At 43.8% G+C, this 17,273-nt stretch overlaps 5 protein-coding genes across 12 annotated transcripts in view; all 5 read right to left on the reverse strand.

Annotated features, from left to right (window-relative positions):
* Window positions 1-12: 12 nt before the first annotated feature.
* Window positions 13-1,875, reverse strand: LOC108144388 (nucleoside diphosphate-linked moiety X motif 8). Its single transcript, XM_017269169.2, has 2 exons — window positions 1,521-1,875; window positions 13-782 (listed from the first exon to the last, which is right to left on the reverse strand). The coding sequence occupies exons 1-2, from the start codon at window positions 1,799-1,801 to the stop codon at window positions 218-220; spliced, it is 846 nt and encodes a 281-aa protein (XP_017124658.1). The 5' UTR covers window positions 1,802-1,875; the 3' UTR covers window positions 13-217.
* Window positions 1,876-2,530: 655 nt separating this feature from the next.
* On the reverse strand, window positions 2,531-3,559 carry LOC121467969 (kelch repeat and BTB domain-containing protein 2-like). The gene is made up of 2 exons (XM_041710770.1): window positions 3,526-3,559; window positions 2,531-3,459 (listed from the first exon to the last, which is right to left on the reverse strand). The coding sequence occupies exons 1-2, from the start codon at window positions 3,534-3,536 to the stop codon at window positions 2,637-2,639; spliced, it is 834 nt and encodes a 277-aa protein (XP_041566704.1). The 5' UTR covers window positions 3,537-3,559; the 3' UTR covers window positions 2,531-2,636.
* Window positions 3,560-4,348: 789 nt separating this feature from the next.
* LOC121467959 lies at window positions 4,349-12,316 on the reverse strand. 4 transcript variants are annotated; one of them, XM_041710741.1, is made up of 4 exons: window positions 11,961-12,316; window positions 10,755-10,778; window positions 9,339-9,471; window positions 4,349-6,643 (listed from the first exon to the last, which is right to left on the reverse strand). In XM_041710741.1, exons 1-4 carry the CDS (start codon window positions 12,239-12,241, stop codon window positions 4,595-4,597), a joined length of 2,487 nt encoding a protein of 828 aa, XP_041566675.1. In that variant the 5' UTR covers window positions 12,242-12,316; the 3' UTR covers window positions 4,349-4,594. The 4 variants fall into 4 exon arrangements, with proteins under 4 accessions (XP_041566675.1, XP_041566676.1, XP_041566677.1 ...); XM_041710742.1 differs by lacking the exon at window positions 10,755-10,778; XM_041710743.1 differs by lacking the exons at window positions 10,755-10,778; window positions 11,961-12,316 and adding an exon at window positions 10,601-10,741.
* A 654-nt stretch (window positions 12,317-12,970) lies between these two features.
* LOC108144006 (kelch repeat and BTB domain-containing protein 2-like) lies at window positions 12,971-13,999 on the reverse strand. The gene is made up of 2 exons (XM_017268632.2): window positions 13,966-13,999; window positions 12,971-13,899 (listed from the first exon to the last, which is right to left on the reverse strand). The coding sequence occupies exons 1-2, from the start codon at window positions 13,974-13,976 to the stop codon at window positions 13,077-13,079; spliced, it is 834 nt and encodes a 277-aa protein (XP_017124121.2). The 5' UTR covers window positions 13,977-13,999; the 3' UTR covers window positions 12,971-13,076.
* Window positions 14,000-14,801: 802 nt separating this feature from the next.
* Window positions 14,802-17,273, reverse strand: part of LOC108138534 (diacylglycerol lipase-alpha) — a 30,253-nt gene continuing 27,781 nt past the window's right edge. For 2 of the 5 annotated variants that reach the window (XM_017260799.2, XM_017260800.2), the window contains one exon: window positions 14,803-17,076. In XM_017260799.2, coding sequence (XP_017116288.2) covers window positions 15,034-17,076 — 2,043 coding nt within the window. In that variant the 3' untranslated portion in view covers window positions 14,803-15,033. Of the gene's footprint in view, window positions 17,077-17,273 lie in introns of all 5 variants that reach the window. The other 3 variants (XM_017260798.2, XM_017260797.2, XM_041708239.1) reach the window with 2 other exon arrangements.

The following is a 17,273-nucleotide window of genomic DNA, read 5'->3' on the forward strand; positions in this document are numbered from 1 at the left end:
TATCACAATGAGTTCAACATAATAGTCAACAGTTTTATTGTATAGTTTGGCTTTGTCATTCACAATAAAAATATATACTAAGCCGATGAACACAATTAATTTTAGCCTATTGTTTGGTTGGACCAAAGCAATAACTTTCTTAGTTCATCTGGCCCAATCACCATATCACATTTGGCCCTAGCCTGAGCGGGATAATGGTCCAATACATACATGATCCTCAGGAACGCATCGAGGGATCCGTGGCGTGATGTTCGCGGTGGTGCGGCAACTTGGGTGGCATCTTGAAGGGCCGGATAAACTTGATGTTCGTCCTGAGGCAATCGGGCAGCTGAGTGGGTGCCAGCAGGCTGTGCAGGAAGAGGTGGGTCAGGTAGCCGGTGATGCCCCAGATGCGGTGGTGGTCCACCACGAACACCGGTCCGCTGTAGCCGCTGCGGAATTGGGTGTGCCTGGTAGCCTTGGGCACCATCAGCGCTTGGAGCGGCACGCTGAACGCCTCCTCCACCTCCTCGCAGTTAAGGCGCAGCTCGGAGATGCTGAAGTCCGGCACCATGCCCACCACCGGCACAATGGACGAGGTGCGCGGCAGATGAAGCTGCTTGGCCTCGCCCCACACCTGGATGCGGTGGCGCGGCAGCCCGATCTCCTCCTCCGTCTCGCGCAGAGCGCAGTCCACGTAGCTGGCGTCCTGGTCGTCCCGCCTGCCGCCCGGAAAGGATATCTGGAAGCTGTGACTGCGCAGGTGCCGTGATCGTCGCGTGTAGAGCAGGGATATCTCGTCTCTGGAGGTACAAAAGTGGATTAGATTTAGATAAAGAATTCAACTCGTTCTTGTTGGGCTTAACTCAGGTCCGGAGTGCATTTAATAAGTTCTCAGATAAAATTAATCGAAACTGTTTAAATTAACTTTGTAACATGTTTCAAAATATATATACATATATTCAAAATGTATTAATAGAATATTTAAATAACATTTAAAAAAGTTTAGCTAACTATCGATTCAAATAATAATAATAATAATTTCTGTTATGTAGGTATATACATATATATTTACCATTATACTAAATGGCCTTTTAATAAACAATTGTTAATATTTTGAAAAGCTTCTGATTCAGTTAAAAAGGGATAAAAGGGTTACAACAGGAGAAACGATTGCAAAAGATTGCAAAAATTCTTCAAATCAAGAGGACTTCAAAGGGATAAAGATGGAGCATGTTTGGTGACGCGAATTCTTTAGAGCAAGAGGATATGACAAGGGATTAATTTTATAATTAAATAAAAAACAATCAATCGGACAGAATTCAGCACAAGAGGATTTCAAAAGGATAAAGGATGACCATATTTGGAAGCATTAATCGTTCAATAACATAAGCCCTCGAATTCTTTGGGGCAAGAGAATATGACTTAATTGATTTGATCCAACTTGGAGAAAATGTAGCTAGGGATCTCACGAAGTTAAGATTGAGATTATTGAACTTCGTAAAATGGGGACTCCAGGGGAGGATTAGTGGACTACTCACGTGCCCCGATCCTGGCAGAGTGCGATTAGGACCGCGGAGGACTGCTTCTCGCGGCGACTGGGCGTCAGGGACTTGGGCCGCGGGAATGCAGGCAGAGCGCGCATCTTCTCCATGCACCTACGCTGCGATTCCGGCCCGAGGAGCTCCAGGGCATTCGGCTGGCGGGGATCTGGGGGCTCCGAAGACGACGTGCCGGCGGTGTGAGCGGAGGAGGAAGAGCCCAGGCGGTTCAGGTGGGACAGTAGCTGAGGCGCCCTCCGATTCGCCTGCATTAGGGACATCGTTTTTGGGATTGGATTGGATCCGAGGGAACCGTGATGTAAACAAACGTGAACGAAACGAACTTTGGAATGGGTAAAAATACCAAAACAGAGTGGTTAACAGCCGATTGTGTGCTGTTAGGCGCTTAACAGGGCTGCTGAATCAGCTGGTTTGAAAATACCAAAATTTAACATAAGCGTTAAATTCAAACTTAAAAAAAAAGGATATTTTTAAAAGGATTGATTTTCACAGTCTTTCAATTATTACGACTTTATGTAATAAAACAAATAGGTTTTTAAATTTAATCTTCTTCTGATTCAGTTTTTTCCGATACGAAATATAACACTTCAAGTGCAAGTGTTTTAAGCCACGATTTATTAAGCCAATAAAAAAAAAAATAGTGATAAATTAATGTAATACGCAAAAAAAAATTGTAGAAAAAAAATAATATTCGAAAAAAAATGAAAATTACAATTAATGTTGAACACATTTGAATCTTACAAGAATCATATCAAGTTATCTTATATTTCGTGTACGTGTATATATTTGACCACTATCATTATGAAAACAGAATCTCGATGAAAAACTTATTTTGAACTAAACATAGGTCGAAAAATGCTATCAAATCGCAACAAATTTTAAAAAAATAAGTTTTTTTTAGAAATACGAAAAAAATAGAAATTAGAAATTAGAAAATATTTTTCTTAATTTTTTTATTAGGTTTTACATCAGGTTTTATTTTGCGAAAATTTCACAATTTAAAAATGTCGAGGTTTGGATGACAATCGATTTGCAATTTTATTACGAGTTCATTATTGTGGCCTAAGTAAAAGATATTCGCCTTAACTACCAATTCTAACTTGAATTAGGATTAGCAATTTTGCATATGAATTGATATTTATCATTTATAAGGATCAGATCGGACTTTCCGGGGCCCTCAATGAATTCACTATATGTCATATCCGTAAAGGTTATTAGACTAATAAGACTCTTCACATACTCCTCATTGATATCCTTTTTTGGCAAGGACTCGGAGCTACAAGTTTCCGTAAGGTCCACCACTTCTATTTCGCTACTTTTGTCCTTGATAGCGATAAAATGGTTTTGCATTATAACGTACTTCTCCACCAGATCGAAAAGAACTCTTTCGCTTATAGAGCCCTTTATACGGGTTACGACTTCTCTGAAGGTATTCGATTCCAGTTGATAAACCTCGTCGGTTATAATCTGCGAGCTGCACCAATTTCTCAGGGCCTGTGAGGTGTGCGTGATCATATACTCATTACCGGACTTAAACGCACTGTCAAAGTAGATCAGTAGGTCGGAGAGGACCATCTGGTTAATTCTCGACACGGCGATCTCCTCGCAGGCCTTCCTTAGCGATGGAATCATCCACATGTGGGCACACTCCATCAGCTTTACGATCGACTTGTTGTTGCAGCCAGCGAGTGTGTCCTTGTTGTAGGTATAGATATAGGTTCGAAATTTCTTGAAAGTATCTGCCGACACGTTCTCCAGATGTACTTCCCCAGTCGCAGTTTCCTTGAATCCGCGCTTGAAGAAGTCCGAGGCGGCGGCCAACATCACCTTGTGGCACGGGAAGGCCTGCGACTCCACGATTACACGGCAGTCCACAAAGTCCTCCTTTTCGATGAGGCTTTTAAAGGCACTGGATAGCCTTTAGAAATTCAGTTTTCCATGGGTAAGTGAAGCTGAAAGCGTATATGTATTTTGTATATCTTACCATAACTCCATGCTTGAACGTCCTACTCGGTAGGTTGCTGTACACCAACTAAAATACTTTAGAAAAGTCTACAAATGCTCGAAAAAAACTGGAAGTTTAAGGCAAAGCCTTCTACTCATATATAAAAAACACACGTTCGCTAGAGAAAAAAAGCAAACAAACATAGATTTATATATTCAATTAAGCTCGATGTTACCGAATACTAGGCTTAAATAAGAAACATAAATATGTTAATAAAAGCATATTAAAAAAGAAATGGAAACACAAAAAATCTATGATATGATACTTAAATATTTTATTAAACTATTTCAAATAAAAATACTATTTTTCGTGTTCTTTTTTTTATGAGTACAATAGTTTTGTAGTTCGTAATCACTTAATTTAATCGGGAAAAGATTACATAGTAGCTGATAATACGTAACAAAATTGATAAGATTCTTGTTACTACCATTATTAAATATTATAGTGGATCAATTTGAGTTACAGTAATTTCGAGATCTATGACCTTATATGAAATTAGGAACTAAGATGCCATAAAACTAGTTTCATTTATAAATTTAAAAGATAGGGAACTAGTTAAAAAGTACAAATAATATTTAAATAAATGATCATAATAATAATTCCGATGATTCATAATTCTGACCCCCAATATTCCTCAAAATATTTTATTACAAGGACAAGAGGGGTTTTTCATTTTTTAAAACGTTTTATTAAAATTTGTCGACGCTTGGGGATCGGCTGCACAAAAAAATATATATTTATACATATATATATATATATTTATATATATATATATATTATTTATATATATTATATATATATATAAATATATATACATTGCATTTATTTAATGGTAAACGCCTGTGTTAACGCTAAATGTTGTTATTCCTTAGGTAATCGGTATGCAAAATGTTTGTTTGTTTTTTCTTTTCCTTGTGGATCGCAATGGCATAATTGTTGATTTTTTGGGGGATTTTCAAGGGATTTTCAAGAGATTTTCGAAATATCCGAGTGTTACCAGTGTCCATGGCTCTGTCCGGGTAAAGGTACTGCTTACAACTTACAACTATTAAACATTACTTTCGTTATTGGCGGCGGCCTGCTTGGCTGCCGATCCTCCTCCAGTTGCCACCCGGGTGCGGGTAAATTTGCTAATGGACGTGGGTGATCCGGATGCAGCGGCGGTGGCGGCGGCGGCGGCAGCTGCGTCCAACCGGAGACTATTCCCGGCCGGATAGACGCAGCCCTTGCCCCGTCTGCGTCCCGCCGGAGAGCCCCTATCACCGAATTGTACTAGATGGCTGGTGGTGGCATTGGCGGTGATGCCGGCGGTGCTGCCGGCGGTGCTGCTAGCCACCAGATGATCCTGATCTGCGCTTCTGGAGTAGAAGAACTCCTCGGAGGAGAGGCGCTTCCGTACCCTTCCGCCCACCACATCCGGTCGCTTGCCATTGCTGAGTTGTGCGGGCGTGGGCGAGGCGGGGGCCACCAGGGCTGGGGTCTCCATCTCCATGTTGCTGCTGCTGCTGCCATCGCCGAGGACAGGAAAGTGGGACTCCAGGACCCCCGGGCGCATCAGTATCTCCTCGGGCAGATGGGGTCCACCGTTTTGGCGGGCCGGCGTGCTGGCAAATTGATCCAGCGATGAGCTGGCACTGTAGAAACTGGTGTCCGTGGAGCCCACTCCCAATCCGCTAACACCGACATCGACACCAGCATCACCAGCACCAGCACCAGCACCACCACCACCACCACTCGTACATCTGCCATGCTCGGAGCGGGTGCAGCAGCCACGCTGGACATCCCGATCGCAGGGACAGTGGGGACACAGCCGCAGACAGTCCGCATCCGCCAGGATGTCGCTGTCGCTGAAGGTCAACTTCTTGGCCGGCTGCCTAGCGGCCTTGGCGTCCGGATCCAACCCGTCCAGCGGGTCGGCGGACTTGGAGCTCTGCACCGCATTGGTGCCGGGCGGCAGGAGCAGCTGGACGCGTTGCAGGCTGTGGGCCGAGGCGGACTCGAAGCTGTCGCCGCTGGAGTCCAGGCTGCGGCCCACCATGGGCGGCGACGACGATTGGTCGGGAAAGATGCGCGGAAAGGTGATGAACACACGTCCCAGCCGCTTGTACTGGTCCAGATTCCTGGTGTCCTCGGCACAGCCGGCTAGATTCTCGCTGAACTTGGGCGCCCGCCTCATGACCTTGGGCGTGTGCAGCTGCGACTCGAAGATGTCCTCGAGTGGTACCTTCGCAGCACCCACACCAACGCCCATGTGCTGCAGATATCGCTCAATGCTGTTGGCCAGACTGATGGGCACACTGGTGCGCGACGAGACGCTGGAGATTTCGGAGAGCGTTTCGGGACTGGCGAGCGGGGCCAGGCCATACCAGTCGTCGTGGAGCAGGTCCACGCCCGGCACAGCCATCCCAGCGTCCGAGGCTCGCCGCGGGGCCTGGACTTGGGCCAGCGGCAGGGAGCGCGGCTTCTTCTCGGAGTGCTGGCGCCCGAGCACGGACCTCTCCGGCGGCAGCGATGGGGGCGGCGTAAGGGCCATGTCAAAGGCGACCGCCTTGAGCCGTGGCATGGCAATCTCGTCCAGGTCGGTGTCCGTGTGATTGCCAATCACCGTGGCCGTCGTCTCCGCACTGATCAGCGAGGGACTCTGGCGCAGGGCCACCGTGGCCAGGCTGTCGTCCAGAGCGCTTGATATGTCATACGGCGTGGTGGTCGAGCTCAAGAGCGAGGAGGCCGCCGAGGTCAGGCGCTGCGAAGCTGCAGCGGGAGCGGGAGCGGGCGGTACGGATCCGTTCGTAAAGGACGTCTCCAGGCAGAGCTTGTGCTGGGCCGTTGGCGTCAGGACGAGACAGTTGCTCAGACTCGTGTAGGAACTTTGCGATGGCCGCTTGCAGTGATGCAATTGCGATTGCGATTGTGACATCATGGTCGGCATCCGATCCGTTTCCGGTTCCGCTTCTGACCTCATGGCATCCGTCGTCGTCTCACTGCGGTTGCTGCAATGCGGCGGCTCCAGATCCGTATCGTGGGCATCGTGCGAACCCGTGGAGAATGCATTGGAGGTCTGGCGCTGGGGCTTGCGTGGCCCACTCGTTGTTACAACCTAGAGTAGCGAGTAGCGAGAGTGAAACAGAGATCAGTTTTTGCTTGGGCTTGGTCATTTATGCAGCTTAGGTCTAAGTTGAAGTCCTACTGGAATGTTTAATGTTTATTGATTGGTTGATTGATCAGGATGTATTTCTTTTTTGCTTAGATTTATATCCTTTGAATTGAGATTAGAGAGAAAAAGCTCTTTACTTTTTTTTAAAGAATAGCATTTTTTTTTTATATACATTACACAAGTTTATATGTTATGTTAACTTAGTTATTTTCTTTTTTGACAGTTTCACTGATCAAGCAACCAATCAATCCTGATTTGTACAGCTCGTAGTTACATAGAAATGCAGAGAGAGTCGAGAAGATGTTGCGAGCGAGAGACAGAACGAGCGAGAGTTGGATGCAGATGCATGTATGTACAGTTTCACAGATGAGCAAGAGTGGAAAGAGACAGATGCAGATGCAAGTAGCGAGTGGCATGACTAAGTACAGTTGCGTCAAAGTTGTAAGCGAGTAGGGTGTAAAGGGTACAGTAGTTGCTCATGGTTCGATAGTTCGCTGTGGTGAAATGCGGTTTGTGGGTGGGTGGGAGCTTACGAGTGCGAGACACAATATCGAGATTGGTTTTCGTTGTACATACACAGCGAGTACGATTACATTTAGATAGTTTAGTTTACAAAATTGATAGGTTGTTGGTTTTTGTTTGAGGTTAGGTTGAGAGCGGGAGAGAGAAATATACATAGAGAGAGATAGAGAGAGACTTGTATAATTCGATTGACATATTTAAGAATTTTGTTTGGTTTTTAACGAGAGCAAAATGGAAAGTTGCTTTTTAGTCTTTTGTTTAATGATAACAATTTTATATAGAAGTTGGCGGGCGGCTGTACCTGGTATCTGTATTTTGTGTTGTCGTAGTTGTTGTTGTAGTTGTAACTGTTGTAGTTGTAGTTATTGTCGTGTTATCATTACGTCTACGAGTGGTACATGCCTTTACGGTTCGATCTCTACAAGACACGACCTGTGCACATCATCGGATGATCGGGTCACATACAAATCGTTAACAACGGAATTCGTTAATCGGTTAACGATAATCGTTAAGTTTCATAAAAGAAGCAAAATAAAAGCATAATTAAGTACATTAGTGGTTACACAAAAGTTCGTCACACACATTAGCTATGATCTTGAGCGGATCATCAAGGGGTTGGACGGGTTTAGAATCGATTCAAGGTGTTATCCTAAAGCCTGATCTACTACTACTCTCTCATTGCAACTAGCACACGGCTAGTACGGAGGCCTCCTCCCAGCTCAGCAAAAGCGAATATGTTTTGTCTACCATAATTGTTTTTTTTTTTTTTTTTTTTTTTTTTTGCCATTCCATAAGCTTTACAACAACTTTTAACAACCATTCCCATGCAGCAGATGTTTCTGAGGGGGCTGTGTACTTGTTTTATGGCGGAGTTGTATTTATGTGTTATGTAGTTAAAGTATAATTAAAAGTCCAACTGAATAAACTTACCAAATCAAACTCCACATAAGGAACTTAAATCAAATCATCATGAAACGTGAGGGCTACTTGCTATAAAAATAAAACCGGCACAACACCTCTTTCCATTTAGCGGAGATATCTTCTAATCCAACGAAATTGGAATTAACTCGACATTCGGGTGGAGTAGACAGGGAGTGCAAATACTTTATTTCTCCCCATAATTGATTTCAAAGGCAATCTTAAGCAATAAATAAATTAAACATATTTAAGTACATACAAGTGAGTGTATATTCATCATACAAAAAAAAAAAACAAACAGTTTAAACTTTAAAGTGAAAAAATATAAGAGATAATTGGAGAGCGTGATAGAAACACGGAGATTTAGACAACAAAATGCAAATTACATCTTTTCAACTTATACGATAAATGGACAATGGTTACTTAAGCAATAAAAACTAAATACAAGTATATAAATATCAATATAAATATAACTTAGAGATAACTGTAAACATTCAAAGTCCATTGTCAATGCCTCACACAGCGATAAATACAATAGGGTAACTGGATTTTGGGTATGCATGTGTGGTGCTGGCTAAGTATCGGTTCTTTACTCTGGACATATGTATAATATATCAAAGCAAAATTTCTCAGATATCGAACAAAAGGCAATAAATAAATACAAACAAATCAATGTCGAACATTTTAGCGTTATTGAAATTATAAGCGATAGTTGGCCTTAGACTAGATAACGTTAAACGTAATTGAGTTTACATATACATAGATAAATAGGCATCGGTGTAAATATGCTTGTCATGACTGTGGGTGTGGTGTTGCGTGTTAACTGTTCGAGTGGCTCTTGTGGTTGGTGAGTTGTGTGGGTGGTTTGTGGTCGTTGAGTGGCTGGCGGATCTGCGACCTCCAACCTTAATGCTAAACTAGGGGCAAGGTACAGTACAGTACGATACAGTAGACGAACCAACTAACTAGATCGGTGCTGCGTACTCTAGATATGCTAAGGGCTATAGTTCGACTATATACGGTTCTAGGACAACGACGAAGACGACGGGGTGTGGGGTATAGGGTGTCAACGATCGATCATTCATTCCATTCAACTCGAGTTCAATTCCATTGCCATCCATTCGACTGGCCCTGCTCAACTGGCTGTGGAATAGCTGTGCACCGAAGAGCCGCGCTCGTCGTCGAACTCGGCAATTACCTTCTTCAGGGCGGCGAGGACCTTGTCGGGCATGTGATCCTGCAGCATCACCGGCGAGATGAGAACCTCATCGAAGTCCGTGGAGTCGGCCCAGATGGCCTGGTATACGGGCTCCCGATTCTTCAGCACATTTCTGCAAAATACACAAGAGCTTCGATGAAATTCTCTCCTTTTTGTGGGTATTGTATTAAGCTATATGTATCTACTCTCTAAAGTGTTACGGGAAGTCCTTCCAACTAAATTCCAAAGGGGATCGATTTACGCGTTCACGGAAATCTCTTTCACTTAGTCAAGCTTTTTCTTGTTATACCAAAAACTATATTTGTTTACTGTATATCAAAGTGTTATCTATTATCTATTTGATTAATTAGAGTATGATATACTATCTACAATAAGAAAGACATTTATCACAACTACATAAGTTTGTATAAGTAAACAGCATGGTTCTTATTATTTTGTATATCTACATTTATTTTAATTAGAATAGCACTAATTTTCAGTCAGGTCAAGTTTATCTCTACATATATATCTACAAACATAGGTATTAATATGGTTCGATTATTGTAACATTTATGTTATTGTATTTTGAAGTTAGGATTCAATTGGTATCTATAATTTAATAAATTAATATAAATGCACTAATCTTGAAAGGATTTCCGTGACCTTGCGCATAGTAGAAGAGTTATTAGTCTAAACTTTCGGGGCTTATATCATGCTGGGTCTACAAATTCGAACACAACTCATAAGGATCACAACTGATAATACCCGGACTCATTTACGAGAGTGAGAGAGGGCGACAACGAGAGAAAGAGAGGGGGAGAGTCCAAAGGCCTCTTTACAGGAGTTGAGTTTACATCTGAGGGTTTGGTATTTATAATGGCTTAAAAAAAAAACAAACTGTAATATCTTAGATATCTTAAGAATTAAGATCCTGTAAAAAAGCCTTGAGAAAGGAATGGGGCGATGCATGCATCGGTGATTGTCTCATGCAACAAAGATTAACCAAAACGAAATGGAACACTTCTAATTGATTAAATAGAACTAGGGAATAATTCTCGGACTGCCACTAGTCAACACACAAACCAAACAAGCTAGGACACAGAGAAAGTAGTGTGCGAAAGAGAGAGTTATTGAGATTGAGAGAAAGTGAGAAAGAGAAAGAGAGAGGGCGAGCACAAACACGGGCAGAGTGGGATAGACATAGACAAAAAGAAAGAGACAGGAGAGATAGAGACAGAGACAGAGAGATCGAGTTGAGTTACTGCAGCGCTGCTCAAGCTCTTCTTCTTCATCTTCTTCTTCTTTCAATCTTTTGGATGCGTATTCTCGTATCTGTATCTGTATCTGTGTGCGACGCGGTCTGTGGATGTGTGGGTGCGTGTGTGTTTGCGCGTGTGTCGTTGTGTGTGTGCCTACCTCCAACCACTGTCGTATTTTTGCCTGAAAAACATTTTGGTAACATTAATTTCTTTTCTCATTTACGGATTTTTTGGGGACATGGGGCGCAACAAATAAGAAATCGACCAAACACGTTCAGCAACACAAATCATAACGAAACAAGAGGACAAAACCAAACTCATATAAACGATACATAACTACTAAAAAATAGTCGCTCGAGAACTCCGTCAACTTTGAGCTACCACAATGGTCTGCATTTAAATCTTTCTGATAACAAATACAATACAATGTAATGTGATTGATTAAAAATCAATTCACAATATTATCATTTTTTCAATTATCCTGATGATGTGCTGTCTAACGTCTCAAAAATATAAACATATAGTACAATATAATAGTTGACTCATAGATAGTTTCAAGCAGCAGTTCATAATCAAAGTAACGTTAATATGTTATATTAATTCTGATTATTTTTAACTGAAAAAAGATTTAATTAATTCTTAAAACAGTTATACTTTCTATATTAATTCTGCCCCTAATAAAGGTTCAATTTAATTGATCTTAAAAATGTCACGCATTGTTGTTAATCAAATTTCTCTCTTTCGCTGACTATCGGAATTTAAAATTGTGATACTCTCTTATTTAAGACTGTCTCAAGAAACCGTATAGCTGGGAATTCAATATGGTCCCACATTCTGTATGTAGTCGCGTTGCAGCCAACGAAATGGGGCACTTGTGAACGCAGTAATTGAGGCAGCACGTTTCGGTCATAATTCACGTGGGTATGCCCCGTATGTCTGTGGCCGTCAATTAGAGGCTGCCATTGAGGCCAAAAGGGACCCAACCGCGATGGAGAGGGTTCATTGTTCCCCCTACCCCCCCCTCAAGAGGACTTCAAAGGGATAAAGATGGAGCATGTTTGGTGACGCGAATTCTTTAGAGCAAGAGGATATGACAAGGGATTAATTTTATAATTAAATAAAAAACAATCAATCGGACAGAATTCAGCACAAGAGGATTTCAAAAGGATAAAGGAGGACCATATTTGGAGGCATTAATCGTTCAATAACATAAGCCCTCGAATTCTTTGGGGCAAGAGGATATGACTTAATTGATTTGATCCAACTTGGAGAAAATGTAGCTAGGGATCTCACGAAGTTAAGATTGAGATTATTGAACTTCGTAAAATGGGGGACTCCAGGGGAGGATTAGTGGACTACTCACGTGCCCCGATCCTGGCAGAGTGCGATTAGGACCGCGGAGGACTGCTTCTCGCGGCGACTGGGCGTCAGGGACTTGGGCCGCGGGAATGCAGGCAGAGCGCGCATCTTCTCCATGCACCTACGCTGCGATTCCGGTCCGAGGAGCTCCAGGGCATTCGGCTGGCGGGGATCTGGGGGCTCCGAAGACGACGTGCCGGCGGTGGCAGCGGAGGAGGAAGAGCCCAGGCGGTTCAGGTGGGACAGTAGCTGAGGCGCCCTCCGATTCGCCTGCATTAGGGACATCGTTTTTGGGATTGTATTGGATCCGAGGGAACCGTGATGTAAACAAACGTGAACGAAACGAACTTTGGAATGGGTAAAAATACCAAAACAGAGTGCTTAACAGCCGATTGTGTGCTGTTAGGCGCTTAACAGGGCTGCTGAATCAGCTGGTTTGAAAATACCAAAATTTAACATAAGCGTTAAATTCAAACTTAAAAAAAAGTATATTTTTAAAAGGATTGATTTTCACAGTCTTTCAATTATTACGACTTTATGTAATAAAACAAATAGGTTTTTAAATTTAATCTTCTTCTGATTCAGTTTTTTTCCGATACGAAATATAACACTTCAAGTGCAAGTGTTTTAAGCCACGATTTATTAAGCCAATAAAAAAAAAGTAGTGATAAATTAATGTAATACGCAAAAAGAATTGTAGAAAAAAAATAATATTCGAAAAAAAAAATGAAAATTACAATTAATGTTGAACACATTTGAATCTTACAAGAATCATATCAAGTTATCTTATATTTCGTGTACGTGTATATATTTGACCACTATCATTATGAAAACAGAATCTCGATGAAAAACTTATTTTGAACTAAACATAGGTCGAAAAATGCTATCAAATCGCAACAAATTTTAAAAAAATAAGTTTTTTTTAGAAATACGAAAAAAATAGAAATTAGAAATTAGAAAATATTTTTCTTAATTTTTTTATTAGGTTTTACATCAGGTTTTATTTTGCGAAAATTTCACAATTTAAAAATGTCGAGGTTTGGATGACAATCGATTTGCAATTTTATTACGAGTTCATTATTGTGGCCTAAGTAAAAGATATTCGCCTTAACTACCAATTCTAACTTGAATTAGGATTAGCAATTTTGCATATGAATTGATATTTATCATTTATAAGGATCAGATCGGACTTTCCGGGGCCCTCAATGAATTCACTATATGTCATATCCGTAAAGGTTATTAGACTAATAAGACTCTTCACATACTCCTCATTGATATCCTTTTTTGGCAAGGACTCGGAGCTACAAGTTTCCGTAAGGTCCACCACTTCTATTTCGCTACTTTTGTCCTTGATAGCGATAAAATGGTTTTGCATTATAACGTACTTCTCCACCAGATCGAAAAGAACTCTTTCGCTTATAGAGCCCTTTATACGGGTTACGACTTCTCTGAAGGTATTCGATTCCAGTTGATAAACCTCGTCGGTTATAATCTGCGAGCTGCACCAATTTCTCAGGGCCTGTGAGGTGTGCGTGATCATATACTCATTACCGGACTTAAACGCACTGTCAAAGTAGATCAGTAGGTCGGAGAGGACCATCTGGTTAATTCTCGACACGGCGATCTCCTCGCAGGCCTTCCTTAGCGATGGAATCATCCACATGTGGGCACACTCCATCAGCTTTACGATCGACTTGTTGTTGCAGCCAGCGAGTGTGTCCTTGTTGTAGGTATAGATATAGGTTCGAAATTTCTTGAAAGTATCTGCCGACACGTTCTCCAGATGTACTTCCCCAGTCGCAGTTTCCTTGAATCCGCGCTTGAAGAAGTCCGAGGCGGCGGCCAACATCACCTTGTGGCACGGGAAGGCCTGCGACTCCACGATTACACGGCAGTCCACAAAGTCCTCCTTTTCGATGAGGCTTTTAAAGGCACTGGATAGCCTTTAGAAATTCAGTTTTCCATGGGTAAGTGAAGCTGAAAGCGTATATGTATTTTGTATATCTTACCATAACTCCATGCTTGAACGTCCTACTCGGTAGGTTGCTGTACACCAACTAAAATACTTTAGAAAAGTCTACAAATGCTCGAAAAAAACTGGAAGTTTAAGGCAAAGCCTTCTACTCATATATAAAAAACACACGTTCGCTAGAGAAAAAAAGCAAACAAACATAGATTTATATATTCAATTAAGCTCGATGTTACCGAATACTAGGCTTAAATAAGAAACATAAATATGTTAATAAAAGCATATTAAAAAAGAAATGGAAACACAAAAAATCTATGATATGATACTTAAATATTTTATTAAACTATTTCAAATAAAAATACTATTTTTCGTGTTCTTTTTTTTTATGAGTACAATAGTTTTGTAGTTCGTAATCACTTAATTTAATCGGGAAAAGATTACATAGTAGCTGATAATACGTAACAAAATTGATAAGATTCTTGTTACTACCATTATTAAATATTATAGTGGATCAATTTGAGTTACAGTAATTTCGAGATCTATGACCTTATATGAAATTAGGAACTAAGATGCCATAAAACTAGTTTCATTTATAAATTTAAAAGATAGGGAACTAGTTAAAAAGTACAAATAATATTTAAATAAATGATCATAATAATAATTCCGATGATTCATAATTCTGACCCCCAATATTCCTCAAAATATTTTATTACAAGGACAAGAGGGGTTTTTCATTTTTTAAAACGTTTTATTAAAATTTGTCGACGCTTGGGGATCGGCTGCACAAAAAAATATATATTTATACATATATATATATATTTATATATATATATATATTATTTATATATATTATATATATATATAAATATATATACATTGCATTTATTTAATGGTAAACGCCTGTGTTAACGCTAAATGTTGTTATTCCTTAGGTAATCGGTATGCAAAATGTTTGTTTGTTTTTTCTTTTCCTTGTGGATCGCAATGGCATAATTGTTGATTTTTTGGGGGATTTTCAAGGGATTTTCAAGAGATTTTCGAAATATCCGAGTGTTACCAGTGTCCATGGCTCTGTCCGGGTAAAGGTACTGCTTACAACTTACAACTATTAAACATTACTTTCGTTATTGGCGGCGGCCTGCTTGGCTGCCGATCCTCCTCCAGTTGCCACCCGGGTGCGGGTAAATTTGCTAATGGACGTGGGTGATCCGGATGCAGCGGCGGTGGCGGCGGCGGCGGCAGCTGCGTCCAACCGGAGACTATTCCCGGCCGGATAGACGCAGCCCTTGCCCCGTCTGCGTCCCGCCGGAGAGCCCCTATCACCGAATTGTACTAGATGGCTGGTGGTGGCATTGGCGGTGATGCCGGCGGTGCTGCCGGCGGTGCTGCTAGCCACCAGATGATCCTGATCTGCGCTTCTGGAGTAGAAGAACTCCTCGGAGGAGAGGCGCTTCCGTACCCTTCCGCCCACCACATCCGGTCGCTTGCCATTGCTGAGTTGTGCGGGCGTGGGCGAGGCGGGGGCCACCAGGGCTGGGGTCTCCATCTCCATGTTGCTGCTGCTGCTGCCATCGCCGAGGACAGGAAAGTGGGACTCCAGGACCCCCGGGCGCATCAGTATCTCCTCGGGCAGATGGGGTCCACCGTTTTGGCGGGCCGGCGTGCTGGCAAATTGATCCAGCGATGAGCTGGCACTGTAGAAACTGGTGTCCGTGGAGCCCACTCCCAATCCGCTAACACCGACATCGACACCAGCATCACCAGCACCAGCACCACCACCACCACCACTCGTACATCTGCCATGCTCGGAGCGGGTGCAGCAGCCACGCTGGACATCCCGATCGCAGGGACAGTGGGGACACAGCCGCAGACAGTCCGCATCCGCCAGGATGTCGCTGTCGCTGAAGGTCAACTTCTTGGCCGGCTGCCTAGCGGCCTTGGCGTCCGGATCCAACCCGTCCAGCGGGTCGGCGGACTTGGAGCTCTGCACCGCATTGGTGCCGGGCGGCAGGAGCAGCTGGACGCGTTGCAGGCTGTGGGCCGAGGCGGACTCGAAGCTGTCGCCGCTGGAGTCCAGGCTGCGGCCCACCATGGGCGGCGACGACGATTGGTCGGGAAAGATGCGCGGAAAGGTGATGAACACACGTCCCAGCCGCTTGTACTGGTCCAGATTCCTGGTGTCCTCGGCACAGCCGGCTAGATTCTCGCTGAACTTGGGCGCCCGCCTCATGACCTTGGGCGTGTGCAGCTGCGACTCGAAGATGTCCTCGAGTGGTACCTTCGCAGCACCCACACCAACGCCCATGTGCTGCAGATATCGCTCAATGCTGTTGGCCAGACTGATGGGCACACTGGTGCGCGACGAGACGCTGGAGATTTCGGAGAGCGTTTCGGGACTGGCGAGCGGGGCCAGGCCATACCAGTCGTCGTGGAGCAGGTCCACGCCCGGCACAGCCATCCCAGCGTCCGAGGCTCGCCGCAGGGCCTGGACTTGGGCCAGCGGCAGGGAGCGCGGCTTCTTCTCGGAGTGCTGGCGCCCGAGCACGGACCCCTCCGGCGGCAGCGATGGGGGCGGCGTAAGGGCCATGTCAAAGGCGACCGCCTTGAGCCGTGGCATGGCAATCTCGTCCAGGTCGGTGTCCGTGTGATTGCCAATCACCGTGGCCGTCGTCTCCGCACTGATCAGCGAGGGACTCTGGCGCAGGGCCACCGTGGCCAGGCTGTCGTCCAGAGCGCTTGATATGTCATACGGCGTGGTGGTCGAGCTCAAGAGCGAGGAGGCCGCCGAGGTCAGGCGCTGCGAAGCTGCAGCGGGAGCGGGAGCGGGCGGTACGGATCCGTTCGTAAAGGACGTCTCCAGGCAGAGCTTGTGCTGGGCCGTTGGCGTCAGGACGAGACAGTTGCTCAGACTCGTGTAGGAACTTTGCGATGGCCGCTTGCAGTGATGCAATTGCGATTGCGATTGTGACATCATGGTCGGCATCCGATCCGTTTCCGGTTCCGCTTCTGACCTCATGGCATCCGTCGTCGTCTCACTGCGGTTGCTGCAATGCGGCGGCTCCAGATCCGTATCGTGGGCATCGTGCGAACCCGTGGAGAATGCATTGGAGGTCTGGCGCTGGGGCTTGCGTGGCCCACTCGTTGTTACAACCTAGAGTAGCGAGTAGCGAGAGTGAAACAGAGATCAGTTTTTGCTTGGGCTTGGTCATTTATGCAGCTTAGGTCTAAGTTGAAGTCCTACTGGAATGTTTAATGTTTATTGATTGGTTGATTGATCAGGATGTATTTCTTTTTTGCTTAGATTTATATCCTTTGAATTGAGATTAGAGAGAAAAAGCTCTTTACTTT

This window comes from Drosophila elegans, unplaced genomic scaffold, assembly GCF_018152505.1.
Source record: "Drosophila elegans isolate 14027-0461.03 unplaced genomic scaffold, ASM1815250v1 contig_149, whole genome shotgun sequence".
NCBI classification, from domain to species: domain Eukaryota; kingdom Metazoa; phylum Arthropoda; class Insecta; order Diptera; family Drosophilidae; genus Drosophila; species Drosophila elegans.

Bases quoted from the DNA above. Each gene is read 5' to 3' on its own strand.
- LOC108144388 (XM_017269169.2), bottom strand. From the start codon at position 1,801: ATGTCCCTAATGCAGGCGAATCGGAGGGCGCCTCAGCTACTGTCCCAC. The intron at 783-1,520 runs GTGAGTAGTCCA...TTGTACCTCCAG, and splicing joins CTCTGCCAGGATCGGGGCAC to AGACGAGATATCCCTGCTCT.
- LOC121467959 (XM_041710741.1), bottom strand. From the start codon at position 12,241: ATGTCCCTAATGCAGGCGAATCGGAGGGCGCCTCAGCTACTGTCCCAC. The intron at 9,472-10,754 runs GTAGGCACACAC...TGTATTTTGCAG, and splicing joins AAATACGACAGTGGTTGGAG to AAATGTGCTGAAGAATCGGG. The intron at 6,644-9,338 runs GTAATTGCCGAG...TCGCTACTCTAG, and splicing joins TCCTCGCCGCCCTGAAGAAG to GTTGTAACAACGAGTGGGCC.